Here is a 21,497-nt window from a genome sequence, read left to right on the forward strand (position 1 = left end):
GTTATTACAAAATCATTAAGTATCCTGCTACAATTTGATAACCTTCTGCCATTTTCAAACCTTAATAATTCCTCATGTGTGAATGTAGATGCAAAATACTCATTCAGTTTGTTTGCTATCTGAGCAGGATCATCAACAGTCGAACCATTGATGTCAAGTGGACCAATCAGATTCATCCCCTTCCTTTTAGAGTTTATATAAATAAAGAAATCCTTGCTGTTTTTCTTAGCATCTTTTGCCAAGGATTTCTCGTAATCTGTCTTCGCCTGCCTAACCTCCTTTGTGACCTGATTACAGACTAGCTTATATCTGCCATAGGCTTCTGAGTTGTTTGATAATTTATATGCATCCCATGCATTTTTATTCTCTGTTACGAGTCTCATTAGTTCATTTGATAACCATTTAGGCCTAAACCTCAAACAATATTTCTTAATAGGTATGAAACTTTTAGTAGCATCCACAATTAATTCCTTGAATGCTTCCCACTTAGAATTTACTATTGGTAACATCGTAAGTTGATCCCACTGTACAGAATTTAAAAGCTTTCTGTACTTAGCAAGCCCAGCTTGGCATACCTGAAAGAATATCTGTGTTTTTTGGTTGTTTGTTTAGTGGTTTGATGGCATCTGAGGCTGTATTGCGCATCACAGCATCTGAGGCTGTATTGCACCAAGTCAAAACGATATAAAATATAAAAATACAATATTATAATAAATTAATATATTATTATAAAAGAATGTATGATATAAAAAAGTTATAGAGCATAAAGCAATAAAACATTCTAGATAAAAATTATATAAATTAATAAGTTGTAAAAACTTAAATATATCTGATATGCTATCATTGTTAGCTAAAGTCTGCCTGAGTGTATAAGCTCAGACAGATATGTAAAACACAAACGACGATCATTATTAAAATACGATGGACTGTTAAAATGGTGTCACAATTTCTACGCATTGGACGATCGTCTGCCCTCAGCAGATAGCAATGTGTCAAGTGACAATGTCCTATGCGGAGCCGAGATAGAACTTCCTCTTTTCAGTTCCTGTGCAGACTAGACTGCCAATGTTCAATTACAGGCTTATTCTCATATAAACTTGTTTGCATCCTACTCATGCCATGAGTGTTGCCATTGGGATACCAGTTTTTTTCATATTAATTGCCTGTAATCTCTACAGGGGACTAACAGGCACAAGTTAAAAAGAGTCACTGATTTGGGTGCAGTGTCTGCCAAATCATTTCCTAAGATCCAAAAGTGACCAGGGATCCAGCAGAAACGAACATCAAAATCTGATTGAGAGAGGAGGTGCAGTTTCTACTGTATCCAGGACTGAACCTCAACAATAATAAAGCCTGCAGTGAACTGAGAGAATCGGTATATATAATACATTTTTGGTGGTGGACTGTTTCTATATGATCCAAGGCTAACTTAATGGCGTACAGCTCTGCAGTGAATACACTGCATTTGTGGGAGATCTGCTCAGATATGGTGCTGTCTGGGAAGGTAGCTGCAGATCCCACAGACACTTCTGACTTTGAGCCTGTGTAGTCTGACAAGCAGTTAGAATGTTCAGATAGATGTGCTGAAAAAAGCTGCAAATAGACAGCAGAGAGTGCTGTCCTAACCCCAGTTGTTAAGAGAAAAGTCGCAGGTTGGGACATATGCATGCTGAGGTGGAAAAGTTTGCCCTGGAGATGGGGCAACATTTTCTAACATTATGTCCAAATCTCTGAGTAGCCTTTGGATACGAATCTGGCAAGTGTTATACAGATTTTCTCAATTTGGCTCAAAAACGGGTGTCCACGTGGGATGATCTGGCAGGAATTTCAGTTTCAAAGCATACTGTAGAGACAACTGTTTCCTGTGAAGTGATAATGATGGCTCATTCACTTCGACATAGAAGCTCTGGACAAGAGATGTTTGAAATGCTCCAGTGTAAATACGAATCACCTAAAGGTGGATGGGATCCAGCCATTGGAGTACACTGTAGCAGATGCACATACCTGGGACCCATAATCCAACTTAGATTGCACGAGTACATGATAGAGGCAGAGATGGGTGCACCGGTCAGTGGCCCAAGAATTAGAGGAGATTGCATGTAGAATATTCAAGCCTCTTGTGCTCTTCGCACGTAGTTGACGGATGTGCTGTAGAAAAGTCACCTTTCTATCAAACACAAGCCCCAAAAATCTAGTCTCGGGTACTACTAGAATAGCATTTTGTCCAAGCCTCAGTTCAGGTTCACAGTGAAGGTTGCGGCAGAAATGCATGCAAACAGTCTTCTGTGGGGAGAATCTGAAGTCACTGTTCACTGCCCATGAGTGTAGGTGGTCAATGGCACATTGCAGTTGCCTCTCAATTATCCTCATGTTGCAGGATTGAGAGAATATGTTAAAGTTGTCAACAAAGAGGGCACAGTTTACAGTTGGAGGAAGTTGTTCTGTGATGGAATTCACTTTGATGGCAAAAAAGCGTAACACTTAAAACTGATCCTTGAGGTACCCCCTCTCTTCTTGGCTGAAGGGCCGAGAGAGGGTAGATCCTACATGAACTTGGAAAGATCAATGGGATAAAAAAGTTTTTGATAAAAGCTGAGAGATAACCTTTAAGGCCAATGCTATAAAGGTCTTTTAAAATTCCAAATCTCCAAGTTGTGTCATACACTTTTTCCATATCGAAGAACACGGACACCAGGTGTTCTCGTTTTAAAAAGGCATCATGAATGGAATTTTTGAGCCTGATTAAATGGTCCAAAATGGACTTTTCCTTTGGAAGCCACACTGTACTCTGGAGAAGAGCCCATTTACTTCCAAATAACATAAGTCAGGTGTCAACTATTTTCCCCAGGATTTTGCACAGACAGCTAGTCAGAGTGATAGGATGGTAGTTTATTGGGATCCTTTTCTGGTTTAGGAAGGGCAAGCACAATTATGCCAGGAATCCAGAAACTTCTCTTCTAGAAATATTCTGTTATATAGAAAGAGCAGTTTGTCCATGGATTTTGCTGACAGATCATATCATAATGGATAAGATCTTCTCCGGCAGCACTTGCCTTGGTAAGAGTTAGAGCTGTTTCTAACTCTTCCATGATGAAGGGCCCATTACAGGGATGTTTAGTGGTTACCTTTCGAGTTTGTCTTTCAGGACCAGAAATTCTTGGAAGTAAGAAGATATTGGCAAGATGGTAGAAAAGGTCTCCCCAAGAGCGTTACCCTTTGCAGTTGGATATACAATATAATGCATCCATTATATTCCAGGACCAATAAAGGGTGCAATGTATATTTTCCCTTCATTTTACAGAATTTGTCCCAGGTAGCTTTACTGCTGGCTGACTGGGTAACAGTGGATGTAAAGTGGATCCAAGATTCCTTTTGACTCTAATAATAAATGTCATGCTTTGGCACGTGTACTTTTGAGAGAATTTAAGAGATTGGGTGTGGTAGGATATCGTCGGAATATCTTCCAAGCTTTGTTTTGTGCCTTTTTTGCTGCCTGTGCATTCGGCATTCCACCAAAATTTTGGAAATGGCAGAAACTGGGTAGATATTTTTGGAATTGTAATTGCAGCTGCATGGACAATGCTTTCTCTGATGCATGCCATTGCATCATTGACAGGCTCCTGACTGACTATACTGATGTTAAAGTCTACCAGACGTTGAAAGGCATTCCAGTCAGTCTGATTAATCTTCCAGCATGGTAACCTAAAAGATGGACATGGCCTCCTGTTAAGTAGGCTGGTTATCACAGATAAGTGATCACTTCTGTAAAGGTTGTTCTACCTCCCAAGTGAGTGAAGGAAGGAGAGAAGAGGAGCAGACAGAGAGAGATCAATAGCATAAAATGTTCGGGTAGGCATATGGATATTAGGTATTGGCATATGGATATTAGGTATTGGCAAAAAGGTATGCAGTGAGCATATGCTCTATGACACATCCCCTTCCATTAATGTCAGAACTACCCCACATAGTGTTATGTCCATCTTAATCGACCAGGACTAACACAGGAGTAGGAAGCTGCACAATGAGATCATCAAGGTCTTTCTGTGAGATGTCGGCCCCCAGGTGGCAAATACATCCGAATAAACTGTTAGTAAAACTCTACCATAATGCTTCTATGTTGGTGGAGAGCAGAATAGGTTGAAATGGGGTATGGTTGCAACACTCCCATGAACATGTCCAACCCCAGTTCTATCCTTTCGAATGATAGTAGTATTATGAAAGGAAGGGTTTTTTGTTTGCTTTCAAGTATGTCTCCTGTAAGCAAAAGCAAATTGGCTCATGCTTTTGCAGGAGGGCCTTGATGTCATCATTGTTTCATCGGATTTCATGGCAGTTCCATTGTAGGAATTTAGTCATTATTTTGGCTTGGTGAGTCCATCAGGCGGCTTCTAAGGTGCTGAGGGCTTACTTTTGTCAGTCTAGGATTTATCTTTTTTGAGGAAGTATGGATGCTGTCCTGTGTCCATCTCCTCCTCAGCAAAGAATTCCAAGACTGAATCATCTTGTGCCTCCTTCTCCTCGACATCCATATTTCCTTGGGTACTAGGGGGTACTTCAACTTTCTTGGTCTTTTCTTTGGCAATTGCTTTTATTACTTGTAGAGCATTAGGAGGTACCGATATGGGAGTGGCAGCTGATTGATTTTTCAGTGCAGGTTTTTGTGAGCTTAAGAGGTAACGTGCAATGGGAGTGAATGACTCTTTTGGAGGAACAGTCATGTCCATCTGAATTCTGATGGAACACCTCCCTGCTACCTTCTGGGCTTAGGTGGGTTTGTTGATAATTATAGGTTGTTTCACCATTTTCCTTGCCTCTTTATATATGTTCAGCTGTACCTTAACTTAAGTCATTGAATTTCTTTTTCTTCTTTCAACCTCTGACGTGCTCATGAGTAGGCTGGGTTTTGTAGAAATTTTGGATTTTTTGGATTTTTTTTGGATTTTGTAGCTGAACACGATGTTGCTTCGTGGTCCTTTGCACCACATTGAGCTCATGCAAGGACTCCACAGTAGGCCATTTGGGAATGTCCATATTTTTAAAATCTAAAGCACAGTAAAGGATTTGGTTCATATGGATGGGCCAGACAGTTGATATAGCCAACTTTAATCTCATTAGAAGACGTTGAATTGAAAGTCAGGATGTTTCTAGTGGGAACAAGTTTACCATTCCTAAGCGTTTCTCTTAGGTGCCATGGCACTTTTTGTTTCTTCATTGTTACTTGCAGATAGGGAATGGGTTGGGGCCCCTGAAGAAATATATTTATCAGGATTCATATTAGTTTTTATTGTAGTTCAGTGCCCAGGCTCCCCACCCACAACGGAGCCCAAAGGGACGCCTACTACCCGGCAAGCAATAAATGCACTTGGGAGTGGGAAGCCAGGACTGCCCATACACCATACCTGCATCATCACCAGCCTGAATCTGTTCCTCGGATCATGAAGGTAGGGGCATGGCACTGACACAGTTGACCCTTGCAAGCGAACCCACTTGCCAATTGATCCTAGCCAGGCCATCCAGGACCACCCGTTTTTTTGAAGCAGGGGCCAAAGTGGTGTATTGAAGCTGGACCCTTCAACCACCAGGATCTCCCTTTCTGGATTTCCACAGGTTGCAGTGCACGACAAACATGCTAGATTCTATTGATGTTAACCTGGAACCTAGGCTGTGGGTGTTGGATCCCAGTGATGCTAATCTGGAAGACCAGCAGTGTGGGAGGTCCCCCCTCACCATGTATAGGTACCCATGTCAAGGTGGAATGTCTGTGACAGACCAAGGACAGACTCAGACTTTCTTAATGAGTGCAGAAAGTCTGTTCACATTCATGATAATTCTCTTTCTAGAATTATCGGCTTGCATGATCTGTTCAGAATTGCTTTCACTACATATATTAAATTTATAATTTTTTTTTTTTAAGAATTCATCAATTTGTCTTCTTACAAAACTTCTCTTGGATCATAAGCTGGATTTGGATACGATTCAGTTGCACTTACCAGTGATTGCTTGTACTTTCCAATTTATTAACTCTGAAAAATGCTAATATGTTTTTTCTAACCTCTTTTTAAATGTACTTGTCACAAGTTGCCAATGTGTTACCAGTCCAGTTATACAATTAACCAAAGACAGCCAAAATGTGCACAGATGCTTCAAAATCTTTACTTACTGGAATGCATCAGATGAAATTGATTAAACCTATCTTTCCTTTTAGCACTACTTTCTACATACTAGTAAATCCACTTAAACATTCATCCACCAAATATTTCACAGAAATGGCATGCAGTTCCCTTTTCAGAACAGAAATTAATAATATAATAAGGGTAGCCTATTACCCCAAGTGCTCAGTCTCCTCATTTAATACCCTTGCTATTCCAGTTTTAAAGCCTCCCATAACAGGTGCATTATCAACAGTAAGTGCCACACAGTTTTGCATTGAAAGGTGACTCTACAAAACATCTTATGAACAACCTGAAATCATGGGGATTCCTTAAAAAAAATGGGCCACTTTCCTTTACTGCCATCGCTTAGAAACACTTTCCTTTACTGCCATCTGCAGAAACTGAAAATGGCCCATTTTTCAAAGCCATCATACCTTCTCTTTCCCTATCTGTGCAGTTTCAAACCAGTTGATTTTGTTCTTCCATACCCATATGTTTTTGCTATTCCACTATTGGGAAATATATTTCTGAAAACCATGACAGCACAATCAACACAACTCAAATAGTAATTATATTCTATGACCACAGATGCAAATTAACATCATCACTAATGATATCCTACATGTACTTTTACATTTCTTTCAAAGCATACTGCCCTTATAGTTATTTGTTTAAGGTATTTAATTTACTTATAGCAGAAACTATGTGGCTTTAAAAATAAATTTCTTAAAATTTGGCAGCCAGCAAAATTTCATTGTGAGTTAATAAGATGCATGTTTACTTATACCAGCTGAAAGTCTGCAGGGCACCAGACTTTCAAATGGCATAAAATAATCCTTTTTACAGGTTATTTGAACCCTGTTAAAAAGGGTTACTTTAAATACTGTTTAACTTTAGCATTAGCAGAGGCATATGATGCAAGAAAGCAAGCTTATGCAGCATCAGCCAAAAAAAAAAAAAAAAAAAAAAAACCCTTCCACTTCACCCCTCCGTTCGTTCGAAATACCTGTCCAGCTGAGCCTTAAATTTATTTAGGCTATCAACTTCCACAACAAGGAATGGAAGTCTGTTCCACCAACCAACTACCCGCTGGCTAAAGGCAAATTTCTGCACATCTATCCTACATCTATCTTTGCTCAATTTGAATTTATGCCCTCTGAGGTGATTATTCTGAGCAAGAGGCAGTATCCCATCAGCATTGAGCATGCTCAAACCATTCAAGGCTTTATACACCTCTATCAGATCACCTCGCTGGTGCCTAGTCTCCAGATACTGTAATTTGTAAAACTTAAGCTTTTCTTCGTAAGAGCAACCCTTCGTTCCGTTCACTAACCTTGTTGCCCTTCTCTGTACTCGTTCCAGCAGCTCTACATCCTTCTTGAAATGAGGCCTCCAGTTTGTTTGTTTGTTTGTTATTTAGGAGCATTAGCAACTAAGGCCATATTGCTCCGGCAATAAGTGGTGGTCATTCCCTGACCTTTCCGCATTCTCGTATTTGGTGGTGACGGGCTCGAACCCCAGTCTAATCAAGAAGCGTGTGCTACGCATTGCTGCTCCTTCCCACCTGGCTACGAAGGCGCCTGAGGCCTCCAGACCTGTATACAGTACTCTAGGTGCGGCCTGACCATTGCCTTATACAAGGGAATAATCACCTCCTTATCCCTGCTAGAAAAATTCCTGTATACCATTGATAAGACACCATGAGCTACTCTTGCAGCCCGTCTGCACTGCTCAGAGAACTTCATATCTGCCTGCACAATTACCCCCAGGTCCTTTTCATTCTCTACCACTGTCAGTGTAGTGCCACGGAGTTGATGTTGCTCTGGTGTTGCTGTTTCCCATATGTAGTACTTTACATTTGTCAATGTTAAACTTCATTTGCCACTTCTCAGCCCATCTGCTCAACCTTTCCAGATCCTGTTGCAGCAGCATAGCATCAGTAACGTCCTTAACAACCCTGCCAACCTTTGTATCGTCTACAAACTTGGTAACGTCTCCAAGTATCCAATCAAACTTTAATATAAATAATATCAATTCACTGATTCATCATCCAATTGGGCTATTCAAAGAACGAGTTTATTGTGTCAAATGGAGATGACTGTTTTCCAAAAAAAAGGAAAAAAAAAAAAAAACACTGACAATTCCACCTTTTGCTGCTGGATTGCATTCTATTTGTAATGACAGTTATGCATATTTATACAACATCACCTGTCCATCCCCTCTAATAATTTCGCTAATCCTTACTTAAATTTATTCAAACTACCCACTTTTCTACAACACCAGATAGAAATTTATTTTCAACAATCAATTATTCTCTGGCTGAAAAGCAAATTTTTCTAAACATCTATCCTGCAATCATCGTTTTTCAGTTTAAATTTAAATCCCATTATGTGTCAGACTGATCAGAGAATTTCATCTAAGAAGGAATACAGATGGCATCAGCATTTAGTTTACTTATCTATTATCTATGTTGTTGTTATTTGGTTTTTAGGAGCATTAGCAACTAAGACCATATTGCTTCGGGGATATGCGGTGGTCATTCCCTGACCTTTACGCATCCTCCATATTTGGTGGTCACGGGCTCAAACCCTGGTCTAATCAAGAAGCGTGTGTTACGCACTGCTGCTCCTGCCCACCTGGCTACGGTGAGCAGGAGCCAAAACTATGAAGTCTATAGATACTTATCTATAAAGTCTTAAACACTTTGAAGTCTCCTCATAAACACCTAGTTTCCAGACACTATTTGCAGAATTGAAATCTTTCTTGGGTAAAGGTTCCCTTCTGGCCTCTGACTAACCTTGTTGCTTTTCTCTGCACCCCATTCCAACAGATCCACACCCTTACTAAAATGAAGCTTTCAGGCCCGCCTGCTGTACTCAAGATGTGGCCTAACCACTACCTCATACAATGGGAAAATTCCTCTGTTTGCAAAATTCTTCTATATCATTGGTAGAACCCCATGAGTGAGCTGTCCTAGTGGTCTGTCTGAAATGATCAGAAAATTTCATGTCAGACTACAATAATCCCTAGGTTTTTTTTTTTTTGCTCTCCACTTCAGTGTGGTGGTACCACATTCAAGTGAAGCAAAAAGTACCCACTTTAGTGTTTCTATCATACCATTTGGGTGGTATGCTATTCTAGCATACCACCCAAATGGTATACTATTCTATGATTACTACTATCCATATGCAGACCTTGCCACTTATCTATGTTAAACCCAAATGCCACTTTTCAGCCCATCTGTCAAATTTTTTTAGGTCTTGCTGCAATGGTAAATCCTGACAGCTGTCACAAACAACCCTGCAACCTTTGTACCATCAGCACACTTGGACATTAAACATAATATACTTTCATCAACATCATTATCAATGCCATCAAGCAGAGCAACTCACCAGTAGATTGTTGCAATTTTTGTCTGAAATTATTTATAATTATTCATTATTACGCATCTCTAACATCCTTTTACTTTCTGAACAATATGAGGGAACAGATCATGCTAGAAAACGTCAAATAAACACCACTGAATTGGATCATCCATTATACCAGTGGCAGTTTATCAGACTGAGCGAACCAACCATCAGCTACTGTGGCTACTTAATCGGATGGAGCAACCCATGGCTGGATTGCTGTAACTAACACTGATTTGGAATATAAATTAAATCTAATTAAGAATGAACTCACACCAACTTATTTTAGGATAAAATACATCAGAAAAGGAGGGGGGAAGTAAAAAGTAAAGTGCAGCCTTATCAACCCACTGCAGGATGGAAGCCTCCTCAACAATTCATGCTGAGGGAAATGGACCATAATCTGCCACGCTGGTCCAGTGCGGGTTGGCAGATCGACCGTATTCAGCAGTCAGGGGCTTGAACCCCGGTCTACTCAAAGAGCGTGTGCTACTGCACTCCCGCTCCTGCCCACTCGGCTACGGAGGGGGGAAGAGTCTCCATCAAAACAGATGAATTCATCAAAATATACCCACCCACAGCCTGGCATGAACATGCTAAACTATCATCCCCTCACCACCTTCCAAAACATCTAGGCAGTCACAGCATGGATTTCTTAAAGAGACAATCTTGTGTAACCAATCTGATTGGATACTATGATACAGTAACAAAGGAACTAGATGCAAAAAATTATTTTGAAATCATATACTTAGATTGCAGAAAGGCTTTTGATACTGTTCCACAAAAAAGACTGCTATACAAATTGGAGCAGTGTGGCATTAGAAGCAAGTTACTAAAATGGATGGTTGAATGGAAGAAGATGGAGAGTAGTTATGTTATCAAACCCTAGGGGCTCACATTTGGTGATTATGGGCTTGGCACACCCAGGGTCCTGAGCTGGATATCATCATTCTTCTTTTTCTTGGTGATTCCCTTCTACTTCTTTCTCTTTCTTTTTCTCTCTCTCTCTCTCTGGGTAATTCAAAAAAAATTTTTTTTGGTTGGTGCAGCATAAGCCTCATTCTTCCTTGCACCATATGGCTAATATTAATAATATGCACTGCTCTTCATGGAAAAACATTATTAGTGGAGTTACACAGGGTTCAGTGCTGGGTTTATTATTATTGATGGCATACCAGATTTTGAGGCAGTGGCCTCAAAATCTGGTATGCCTTCTTATGCAGTCTTACATTATTGATGAAGGCATACCAGATTTTGAGGCAGTGGCGTAGCTACGATGTAGACAGGCATGGCAATTGCCTCCGGGCCCGGGCCCTTTAGGGGCCAGCATATTTGGCTTGCTGTCTCCTGTTTTTGCAATTTTCATTAATTAAGTAGGAGCCCAAACACGTTCTTTGCCTACGGGCCCGAAAAAGGGTAGCTACGCTACTGTTTTGAGGGCTAAGTTTACTTATGAAGGTTGCAGGGTGGTTAATGATAGTAATCATGGAATGATACTGCAATAAGATCTAGAAAAATTGAGTAGATGGGCTGAGAAGCAAAAATTGAAAGTTTAACATTGAGAAATACAATGTACTCCATATGGATGGCAGTAATCCCAGATTAACATACAAAATGTGGTACAACGCTCAGGGTAGCGGACTAATGACCTGGGACTAATTGTGCAATCAGATATATAGTTCTCTGAGCGGTAGACGAGCTGCTAGGCCAGCTCATGGGGTTTTGTCAGTGTCAGTGATATACAGAAAGTTTGCCGGCAGGGATAAGATTATCCTGTTCTACAAGGCAATGGTTAGGTCACATCTGGAAGTCACATTTTTAGGAAGGATGTGGATCTGTTGAAACAGGTGCAGAGAAGGGCAATGAGATTAGTGAGGAAAACAAAATGGTGCTCTTAACAAGAAAGGCCTCAGTTCTGCACATTGCTGGCACCTGCAAAGAAATCTGATTGAAGTGCTTAAGGCTTTGAATGGATTCAATGCTGATGGCATCCTTCCTCTTGATCAGGCTACACACATGAAGGAACATTCAAATTGAGGAATTATTCCTTCAGCCAGATTGACTGAACAGTTGAAGAACAGTCAGAAGAACAGTTGATTGTTAGAACAGGTACTAATACTTGTAAAGCCTTACTGATTAGCAAAAAAAAGATTATTATAATAGATTATATACATTTAGTAAATGTTTTTTAAATATATAAGTTCTGACACAGATAGCACATGATAGAAATAATAGAAAATAAAGTAATAATGCAATGCAAGCAGCTCTAACTATTAAAAAAATAACATCTAATTTGCTTACAATAAAAAATAAGTTTTAGCCTTACTGTTCTTATGAACTTGAACTAAACAATCAGCTTCAATAAGTGAATACAACTTATATCCTGAACTGGAAGCAACTGCCAGACACCTAAATTTATTAAAGAAAGAAATTAATTTCTCTCTGAGTTCAATTACTATGTCTGGATGAAAAGTAAAAGGAGACGAAGATTACCTCTGTACAGAAGTAATTGCAACATAATATGGTCTTTTTCAGGGTAATATATAACTTCTATATTACAAATTGTGATGTAAGGTGTAATATACAATATAAAGGAAAAGAATTTAAAAACTGAATTTGATCAAATTATGAAACAAATTATTTCTAACACAGGTGTTTCTGTCGATGACTATACATGAAAACATAACCACTTTAAAAATAACGGCCACTTCACTGCATTGGACCATGTCAAGATTTCATAAAAATCTGGACATATTACCCATAATTTGAAGTACCATACAAAAGTGCACATGCATGTGTGTGTAAGGAGAATAATATTAACTTGGAATTTTATCGTTCCACAAATCCTAACAAAAACATCAGACAAACAACACTTGACAGGTGCCCAAATTTCTTTTTATTTATGGAAAACATTTTTTGTTTTTTGGAATTCTCTCAGCATACTAATGCTCAACATATTACTAATGGATTGCATTAATTATTGTGTATTGATTATTTTTTAAATGAAAAATTTAAAAATTGTTTTTTTTATGTCATTTTCAATGCAACAAAACTTTTAATAAATCTTCTCAAAATAAAAAAAACTTTATATGCACAAAATATAAATGTGAAAATATTGGTGCCTTCCATTTGCCATTTAGAAAACCATTATGGGCTAAAATTTAAAATTTGTGCTTGCATATATATTCCTGCTTATATGTAATGCATAAAAATATTTTCAAACACACACACACACACACACACACTAAAGGACATTTCATAACATGTGGGTCACACACTTTCAAGATCAATTCAGAACCTAAAAAACATTTATATAAACATTTCTGAAATCTCTTTGTTCCAAAGTTACAGCCTATTTTGTATACTGCAGAAATTATACAGTACAAATGCCTTATTCTCAGAGTAGGCAAACCGTGTTTCACTAGTGCCAGGTAAGAATAAAAATTGATTCCTAGGTTTATGTACATCATGTGAATTTATCTTGAAATGGCATTAGTTCATAATTCCTTACTGCAAAATCAGTACAAAATGCATTTAAATAGAGGGAAGGACCTTGAAATACTTTGTGCTATTAGCATTAGTAGTGGCAAGAAAGCAAGCTTATACAGCATCAGTCAAAAAAAAAAAAAATCCTATATCACCTCTAATAGTTTGTCTAGTTCTTCCTTGAATTTATTCAAACTACCGGCTTCTGCAACACCTGATGGAAGTTTGTTTTAACAATTAACTACTCGCTGACTGAAGGCAAATTTCACATCAGTCCTGCAACCATCCTTCCTCAATTTGAATTTATTCCCCTCTCATGTGAGCAAGAGAAATGATTCCATCAGCTTTAAATCAGATCTCCTCGCAGATGCCTAGTGTCCGCTGCATTTTGAAGAAATGTAACCTTTCTTGGTAAGAGCACCCTTTTTGTTCCCCTGACTAATCTCTTTGCTCTTCTCTGCACCCATTCCAACAGATCCACATTCTTCCTAAACTGAGACTTCCAGATCAGTATGTGTTACTCAAGATATAACCTAACGATTGCTTTATACAATGGGATAATCACTTCCTTATCTCTCCTTCTGGCAAAATTTCTGTATATCATCGGCAATCATCGACAAAAACCTATGAAGTTTCCTGGCAGCCTGTTTTGCAGTGCTCAGAGAACTTCATATCTCACTGCACAATTACCCCCCAGGTTTTTTCATTCTCCACTTCCCTGAGAGTGGTACCGCAGTTTGAACATTAAGATAATAGCCACCCATATGCAGCACCTTGCATTTGTCAATGTTATACTTCAATTGCCATTTCTCAGCCTATCTGCAGGCGCCTCCGTAGCCAGGTGGGAAGGAGCAGCAGTGCGTAGCACACGCTTCTTGATTAGACCGGGGTTTGAGCCCGTCACCACCAAAAACGGAGGATGCGGAAAGGTCAAGGGAATGACCACCGCATATTCCCGGAGCAATATGGCCTTAGTTGCTAATGCTCCTAAAAACCAAACAACAACAACAACAACTCAGCCTATCTGCTAAGAATTGCCAATTGAAGACCTAATTTTCTAGTTCTTGCTGGTAGTACCTTGATCCTTGTCATTAACCAACCTTCCAGCATTTCTATCAACTGCAAACTTAAAAAATAAATTGGACATGCCTTCATCAATACCATTAATAAACATAGGAAAGAACAATAAAACCTGTGGAACTCCACTAATAACACTAGTCCACAAAGCTCGGGGCCTATTGATAACTACTATGACTTCTTCACACATGACCATCCCTTTATCCATGGCAGTAACTTGGCTCTAATGCCACACTGCTCAGTAGTCTTATGTGGAACAATAGAAAAGCATTCTGAAATCTAAGTATATGATGTAGAAATATGGATTAAATATATTAAGAGATAATAAGTATATTAGCATTAGTAGAGGCATATGATGCAAGAAAGCAAGCTTATGCAGCATCAGCCAAAAAAAAAAAAAAAAACCACTTCCATTTCACCCCACCGTTCGTTCAAAATACCTGTCTAGCTGAGCCTTAAATTTATTTAGGCTATCGACTTCCACAACAAGGGATGGAAGTATGTTCCACCAACCAACTACCCGCTGGCTAAAGGCAAATTTCCGCACATCTATCCTACATCTGTCTTTCCTCAATCTGAATTTATGCCCTCTCAGGTAATTATTCTGAGCAAGAGGAAGAATCCCATCGGCATTGAGTATTTTTATACGCCTCTATCAGATCACCTGGCTGGTGCCTAGTCTCCAGACACTGTAATTCGCAAAAATTAAGCCTTTCTTCGTAAGAGCACCCCTTTGTTCCATTCACTAATCTTGTTGCCCTTCTCTGTACTCGTTCCAGCAGCTCTACATCCTTCTTGAAATGAGGCCTCCAGGCCTGTATACAGTACTCCAGGTGTGGCCTCACCATTGCCTTATACAAGGGAATAATCACCTCCTTATCCCTGCTAGAAAAATTCCTATATATCATTGACAATACACCATGAGCTACTCTTGCAGCCCGTCTGCACTGCTCATAGAACTTCATATCTGCCTGCACAACCACCCCCAGGTCCCTTTCATTCTCTACCACTGTCAGTGTAGTACCACAGAGTTGATACATTGCTCTGCAGTTGCTGTTTCCCATATGTAGTACTTTACATTTGTCAATGTTAAACTTCATTTGCCACCTCTCAGCCCATATGCTCAACCTTTCCAGATCCTGTTGCAGCAGCATAGTGTCAGTAGTGTCCTTGACAACCCTGCCAACCTTCATATCGTCTGCAAACTTGGACATTAAGCTTGATATACCATCATCAATATCATTTATAAATACAGAAAACAATAAAGGACCCAATACTGAACCCTGAGGGACTCCACTAATAACATTAGCCCACAATGAGCAGTGTCCATTGATTACCACTCTGTCTTCTCCCCCTCAAACATCCCTTTATCTATAGTAGTAATTTGCCTCCAATGCCACAGTGCTCCAATTTGTGCAGCAGTCTTCCATGTGCAACAGTATCAAAAGCCTTTCTAAGATCCAAATATATAATACCCTGCATCCATTTCTTTTGTGACTGCATCATAGTATCAATTCAAATTGGTCAGGCAAGACTTCCCCTTAACAAAACCATGCTGTGTCCGAGCTATAACTGAAGTCTTATCTAGATGATCCTGCAATGCTTCTTTAACCAGTGCCTCCATTAATTTTCCTGGAACAGAAGTTAAACTCACAGGTCTATAATTACTTGTGTCAGCCTTTGATCCCCCTTTGTGAATTGGGGTCACATTTGCACGTTTCCAGTCTATGGGTACCTCCCCTGAGGCCAAGGAAGCTCTCATAATTATGGGTAAGGGTTTGTTGCTGCCTCCTTTAATATAACTGGATAGATCCCATCCACCCCAGGTGCCTTTCTTGTGTTTATCTTCAAAAATTTCTCCTCCACTTTACTCTCAGTTATTACAAGATTCTCTAGCTTACTGCCAGAGTTTACTTCACCTCTGGCATTCCCCTTCCTGAATAACTCCTCATGTATGAATGTAGATGCAAAATACTCGTTTAGTTTATTAGCCACCTGAGCAGGATCCTCAACTGTTGAACCATCAAGCCCCGGGGGCTCACATCTGGTGAGTATGGGCTTGGCAAACCCAGGGTCCTGAGCTGGATATCATCATCCTTCTCTTTCTTGGTGATTCCTTTATACATCTCTCTCTCTCTCTCAGGGGGTAACTCGGGGAATTTTTTTTTGGCTGGTGCAGCATAAGCCTCAGGCTTCCTTGTACCACATGGCTAATAATAATAATAATAATAATAATAATAATAATCAATATCCAGTGGACCAATCTGATTCATCCCTTTCTTTCTAGAGTTTACATAGGTAAAGAACTCTTTTCTGTTTTTCTTTGCATCTATTGCCAAGCATTTCTCATAATCTGCTTCTGCCTGCCTAATCTCCTTTGTGACTTGGTTACAGATCAGCTTATATCTATATCACACATTAATTTATATGTATCCCATGCATTTTTATTCTCTGCCATACATCTCATTAGTTCATCTGACATCCATTTAGGCCTAAACCTTGAGCAATATTTCTTAGTTGGTATGTAAAGCCTAGTAGCTTCCAAGCGAAGTTCTTTGAATGCTTCCCATTTTGATTTTGCTGTTGGTAACATCATCAGTTGGTCTCACTGTATAGAATTTAAATACTGTTTCAGACCATCGTAGTCGCCTTTACGAAAGCAAAAACCCTTCCCTTTACCCCTGATGGTAGTTACCACTTTGAGTAAATCCCACTTCAGCACACTGTGATCACTGCCACCTAGTGGTTCCTTTATCTGCAGATTCTTAATGCATGAAGAATCACTACTGATAATCAGATCAAGAGTATTACTCCATCTAGTTGCCTCCCGAACAAACCTATGAAGAAAACAATTATCGAATAAATCCACAAAAGCCTTGCTAGTGTGTGAGTGACCAACCAATAAGTTCCAGTTAATATCTGGGAAATTAAAATCCCCCATTATAAGACTCTGATTTACTGGCCCACTCTATTTCCCTGTACAGTTTCTTATTATACTCATCAGAGTCATTAGGACTATAGCACACTCCTACTCTCAATTTTGATCTCCCAATGCTTATGTCACACCAAACTGACTCGACACTGCACTGTCCAACGATGTTGACTGGCTTAACTTCCTGGATTTTAGGTGTTTCTTAACTAATAGCATAACTCCTCCTCCTCCCGTCCTGTCTATATTTTCTGTACACATTGTACTCCCCAAATTCCAGTTCTGTATTCCTTATATCTGTGTGACACCACATCTCTGATATCCCAACAATATCTGCCTTTGATGTTTTGAGCAATACCTCAAATTCATCAAATTTATTTACCAAACTCCTAGCACATTGGTGTACACACAAGTATACATGCACCTATTCCTATTCTTACCTACCCTAACACAACCCACGAGTTTACTTGTACCGCAATGACTCCCAGTAGTCTCTGAATCCTGCATCTTGTTTTCCAGGCTGCTGCTCATTCCAATAGAAGCAGTGCGAGAATCACTTTCACCTCTGCCAGTGGCTACTGTTAATCTATTAGTGCTTGTATCCCCCCCCAAGCTAGCAGTTTTCCGACCCACCTAACACTGCCTCGATAGCCTCAGCAAATATTCTTGCACCCTTTCTATTTAAGTGTATCGCATCCCTGTAGAAGCAGTCTCTCCTGTTAACAAGTATAGTCCAGGCTGAAAAAAATTCTACCCCTTGAGCCTTGAACAATCTTTCCAGGGCCGAATTGATCGACAAGACTCTAATCATATACTCCCTCCTATCGTGTCTGGGCAGAATTGCAGACACTTTCAAATTCAACCCTAATTCACGGATCTTTTTCAACAGTACTTGTTAAGTAATTCTGCCAGTCTCCTACTCTTAATATCATTAGTGCCAACATGTACAACTATATCACCTTTTGTGCTCTTAAAAGATGATATCCGCTCTACGTCATCAACCTTTGCCCCTGGCAGACATACCCTGGTCCTGTTCCACCTATCCTTTTTACAAAGCATGTTCCCCATTTCCCTGACAATAGAGTCACCAACAACTACTAGTTCCTGTGGGACCAGAGCAATCTGCCTTGGGGGTTGCCGCTGTGTTGCGTGATGACCAAGTGCAAGCTCTGGCATTCTGGGCAGCTGAGAGCTTGATGGGCCCCTCGATTTAGATTCTTCGAGGGCATCCACCCTGTCCTTCAAGCTCTCATATAGGCCCCATAACAATGCTGAGTTGTCGGCTGATTTCCTTACACTCCTTACATTGCGCACACACAAAGACGTCCCCCATTGCAATATCATATTCCATACCCGATTGCTCCACAAACATCAAGCAAGCAGTGCATTTTAAAAGGCTGTGATTCAGAGGACAACTGCCCCACAGCACTCCCATTAGCTTGAGCCTTTTGCTTTGCTGCTCTGAGTCATGATTTCGATTTAATTTCAATAAAATTTCGATTTCGTACAAAATTATAACCCTAAACTTGTATCCCAACACAGTTATAACACTATATATATTTTTTTTTCAGTATCGAGTATTATCTACGAGTTCCGTTTATATAACTTCTGTATCAAGTTATGTATTAATTAATTATGTTACGTTTGTAATCTAATCATTATATGTATTTAGTTAAAAAGTACAATTTAATGGGCAATGAAGTTTAAACAGAACATACAGAACATGCAGCAGCCTGAAAAGCAAGGTGTAGAGATTTCAAGTCCTGCTGTGGATCATCATGTAACTAATAAATACATAGGCTGTGTTACAATACCTAAGAGTAAGAATGGATGCATGTATACTTAATCAAAATTATTTCTTATATCAGCTCATGCAGGACTAACGAAACAGCTAATCAGGCTCATTAGATATGATATATCTTTTAAAAAACCACGGTTTCCTTCAAAATTCCATTTCTATCTAAATAACTCTGAGTTGTACTCTATTTCTGAGTCTTTGATCTTGACTATTCCACTGAAGTCAGAGTGATCAGCCAGAAATTAACCACTTTGTTCTTAAAATTGGCCTTATTGTATTAATATGTCACCAATATATTACAAACATATTACTTCTGATTCCAATGATCCCCACATAGTTAACCTTAATGGTTCAATGCACATTCTTGCCACCTTCCTCAAAACTGATGAGTACATTCCATCAACTGCAGGAACTTTACTTGCCTTTAGACTCAACAGTTTTTTAAGTCTAAAGATGAGTGAACAGTCATCTGTAATATTGCTAATTTCATGCTTACCAATTTAAACAGAAGCCTATGATAGATACAAGTTGATATGCAACCAAGTTACAAAGGAGGTTAGGCAGGCGAAGGCAGATTACGAGAAATCCTTGGCAAGGGATGCAAAGAAAAACAGCAAAGAGTTCTTTACTTATGTAAACTCTAGAAGGAAGGTGATGAATCAGATTGGTCCACTTGATATTGATGGGTCAACTGTTGATGATCCTGCTCAGGTAGCTAACAAACTAAATGAATATTTTGCATCGACATTCACACATGAGGAGTTATTCAGCGAGGGGAATGCCAGAGATGTATTCAACTCTGGCAGTAAGCTAGAGAATCTTGTAATAACAGAGTAAAGTGGAGGAGAAATTGTTGAAGATAAATACAAGAAAGGCACCTGGGGTGGATGGGATCTATCCAGTTATATTAAAGGAGGCAGCAAAGGAAGTAAGCAAACCCTTAGCCATAATTATGAGAGCTTCCTTGGACTCAGGGGAGATACCCATGGACTGGAGATGTGCAAATGTGACCCCAATTCACAAAGGAGGATCAAAGGATGACACAAGTAATTATAGACCTGTGAGTTTAACTTCTGTTCCAGGAAAATTAATGGAGGCACTGGTTAAAGAAGCACTGCAGGATCATCTAAACAAGACTTCAGTTATAGCTCGGACACAGCATGGTTTTGTTAAGGGGAAGAGTCTTGCCTGACCAATTTGATTGGATACTATGATGCAGTCACAAAAGAACTGGATGCAGGGAATAACTTTGATATTATATACTTGGATCTTAGAAAGGCTTTTGATACTGTTGCACATGGAAGACTGCTACACAAATTGGAGCAGTGTGGCACTGGAGGCAAATTGCTGCTATGGATAAAGGGGTGGTTGAGGGGGAGAAGACAGAGAGTGGTAATCAATGGACACTGCTCATCGTGGACTAATGTTATTAGTGGAGTCCCTCAGGGTTCAGTATTGGGTCCTTTATTGTTTTCTGTATTTATAAATGATATTGATGATGGTATATCAAGCTTAATGTCCAAGTTTGCAGACGATACGAAGGTTGGCAGGGTTGTCAAGGACACTACTGACACTATGCTGCTGCAACAGGATCTGGAAAGGTTGAGCATATGGGCTGAGAGGTGGCAAATGAAGTTTAACATTGACAAATGTAAAGTACTACATATGGGAAACAGCAACCCCAGAGCAACGTATCAACTCTGTGGTACTACACTGACAGTGGTAGAGAATGAAAGGGACCTGGGGGTGGTTGTGCAGGCAGATATGAAGTTCTATGAGCAGTGCAGACGGGCTGCAAGAGTAGCTCATGGTGTATTGTCAATGATATATAGGAATTTTTCTAGCAGGGATAAGGAGGTGATTATTCCCTTGTATAAGGCAATGGTCAGGCCACACCTGTAGTACTGTATACAGGCCTGGAGGCCTCATTTCAAGAAGGATGTAGAGCTGCTGGAACGAGTACAGAGAAGGGCAACAAGATTAGTGAATGGAACAAAGGGGTGCTCTTACGAAGAAAGGCTTAAGTTTTGCGAATTACAGTGTCTGGAGACTAGGCACCAGCGAGGTGATCTGATAGAGGTGTACAAAGCCTTGAATGGGTTGAGCATGCTCAATGCTGATGGGATTCTTCCTCTAGCTCAGAATAATCACCTGAGAGGGCATAAATTCAAATTGAGGAAAGACAGATGTAGGATAGATGTGCGGAAATTTCCCTTTAGCCAGCGGGTGATTGGTAGGTGGAACAGACTTCCATCCCTTGTTGTGGAAGTTGATAGCCTAAATAAGTTTAAGGCTCAGCTGGACAGGTATTTTGAATGAACAGAGAGGTGAAGTGGAAATGGTTATTTTTTATTTAATTATTTTACTTTATTTTTTTGGCTGATGCTGCATAAGCTTGCTTTCTTGCATCAAATGCCTCTACTAATGCTAATGCTAAAAAGTTGCAACATCTGGAGACTAGGCACCTGTGAGGTGATCTGATTGAGGTGTATAAGGGTTTGAATGGTTTGAGCAGGCTCAATGCTGATGGGATACTTCTGCTTGCTCAGATTAAGAACCCAAGGGGGCATAGATTCAAATTGAGGAAAGACAGTTGTAGAATAGATGTGCGGAAGTTTACCTTTAGCCAGCAGGTAGTTGATTGCTGG

The 21,497-nt window shown here is 39.7% G+C and overlaps 1 protein-coding gene across 2 annotated transcripts in view; it reads right to left on the minus strand.

Annotated features, from left to right (window-relative positions):
- Nucleotides 1-21,497, minus strand: part of LOC150083157 (WD repeat domain phosphoinositide-interacting protein 2-like) — a 387,374-nt gene that overhangs the window by 336,930 nt on the left and 28,947 nt on the right. For both annotated transcript variants that reach the window (XM_090377860.1, XM_090377861.1), the window contains exon 2: nucleotides 11,886-11,968. In XM_090377860.1, coding sequence (XP_090233986.1) covers nucleotides 11,886-11,968 — 83 coding nt within the window. The remainder of the gene's footprint in view (nucleotides 1-11,885; nucleotides 11,969-21,497) is intronic.

The sequence above is a fragment of the Mastigoproctus giganteus genome, chromosome 7 (genome assembly GCF_048544385.1).
Source record: "Mastigoproctus giganteus isolate SK-2022 chromosome 7, ASM4854438v1, whole genome shotgun sequence".
NCBI classification, from domain to species: domain Eukaryota; kingdom Metazoa; phylum Arthropoda; class Arachnida; order Uropygi; family Thelyphonidae; genus Mastigoproctus; species Mastigoproctus giganteus.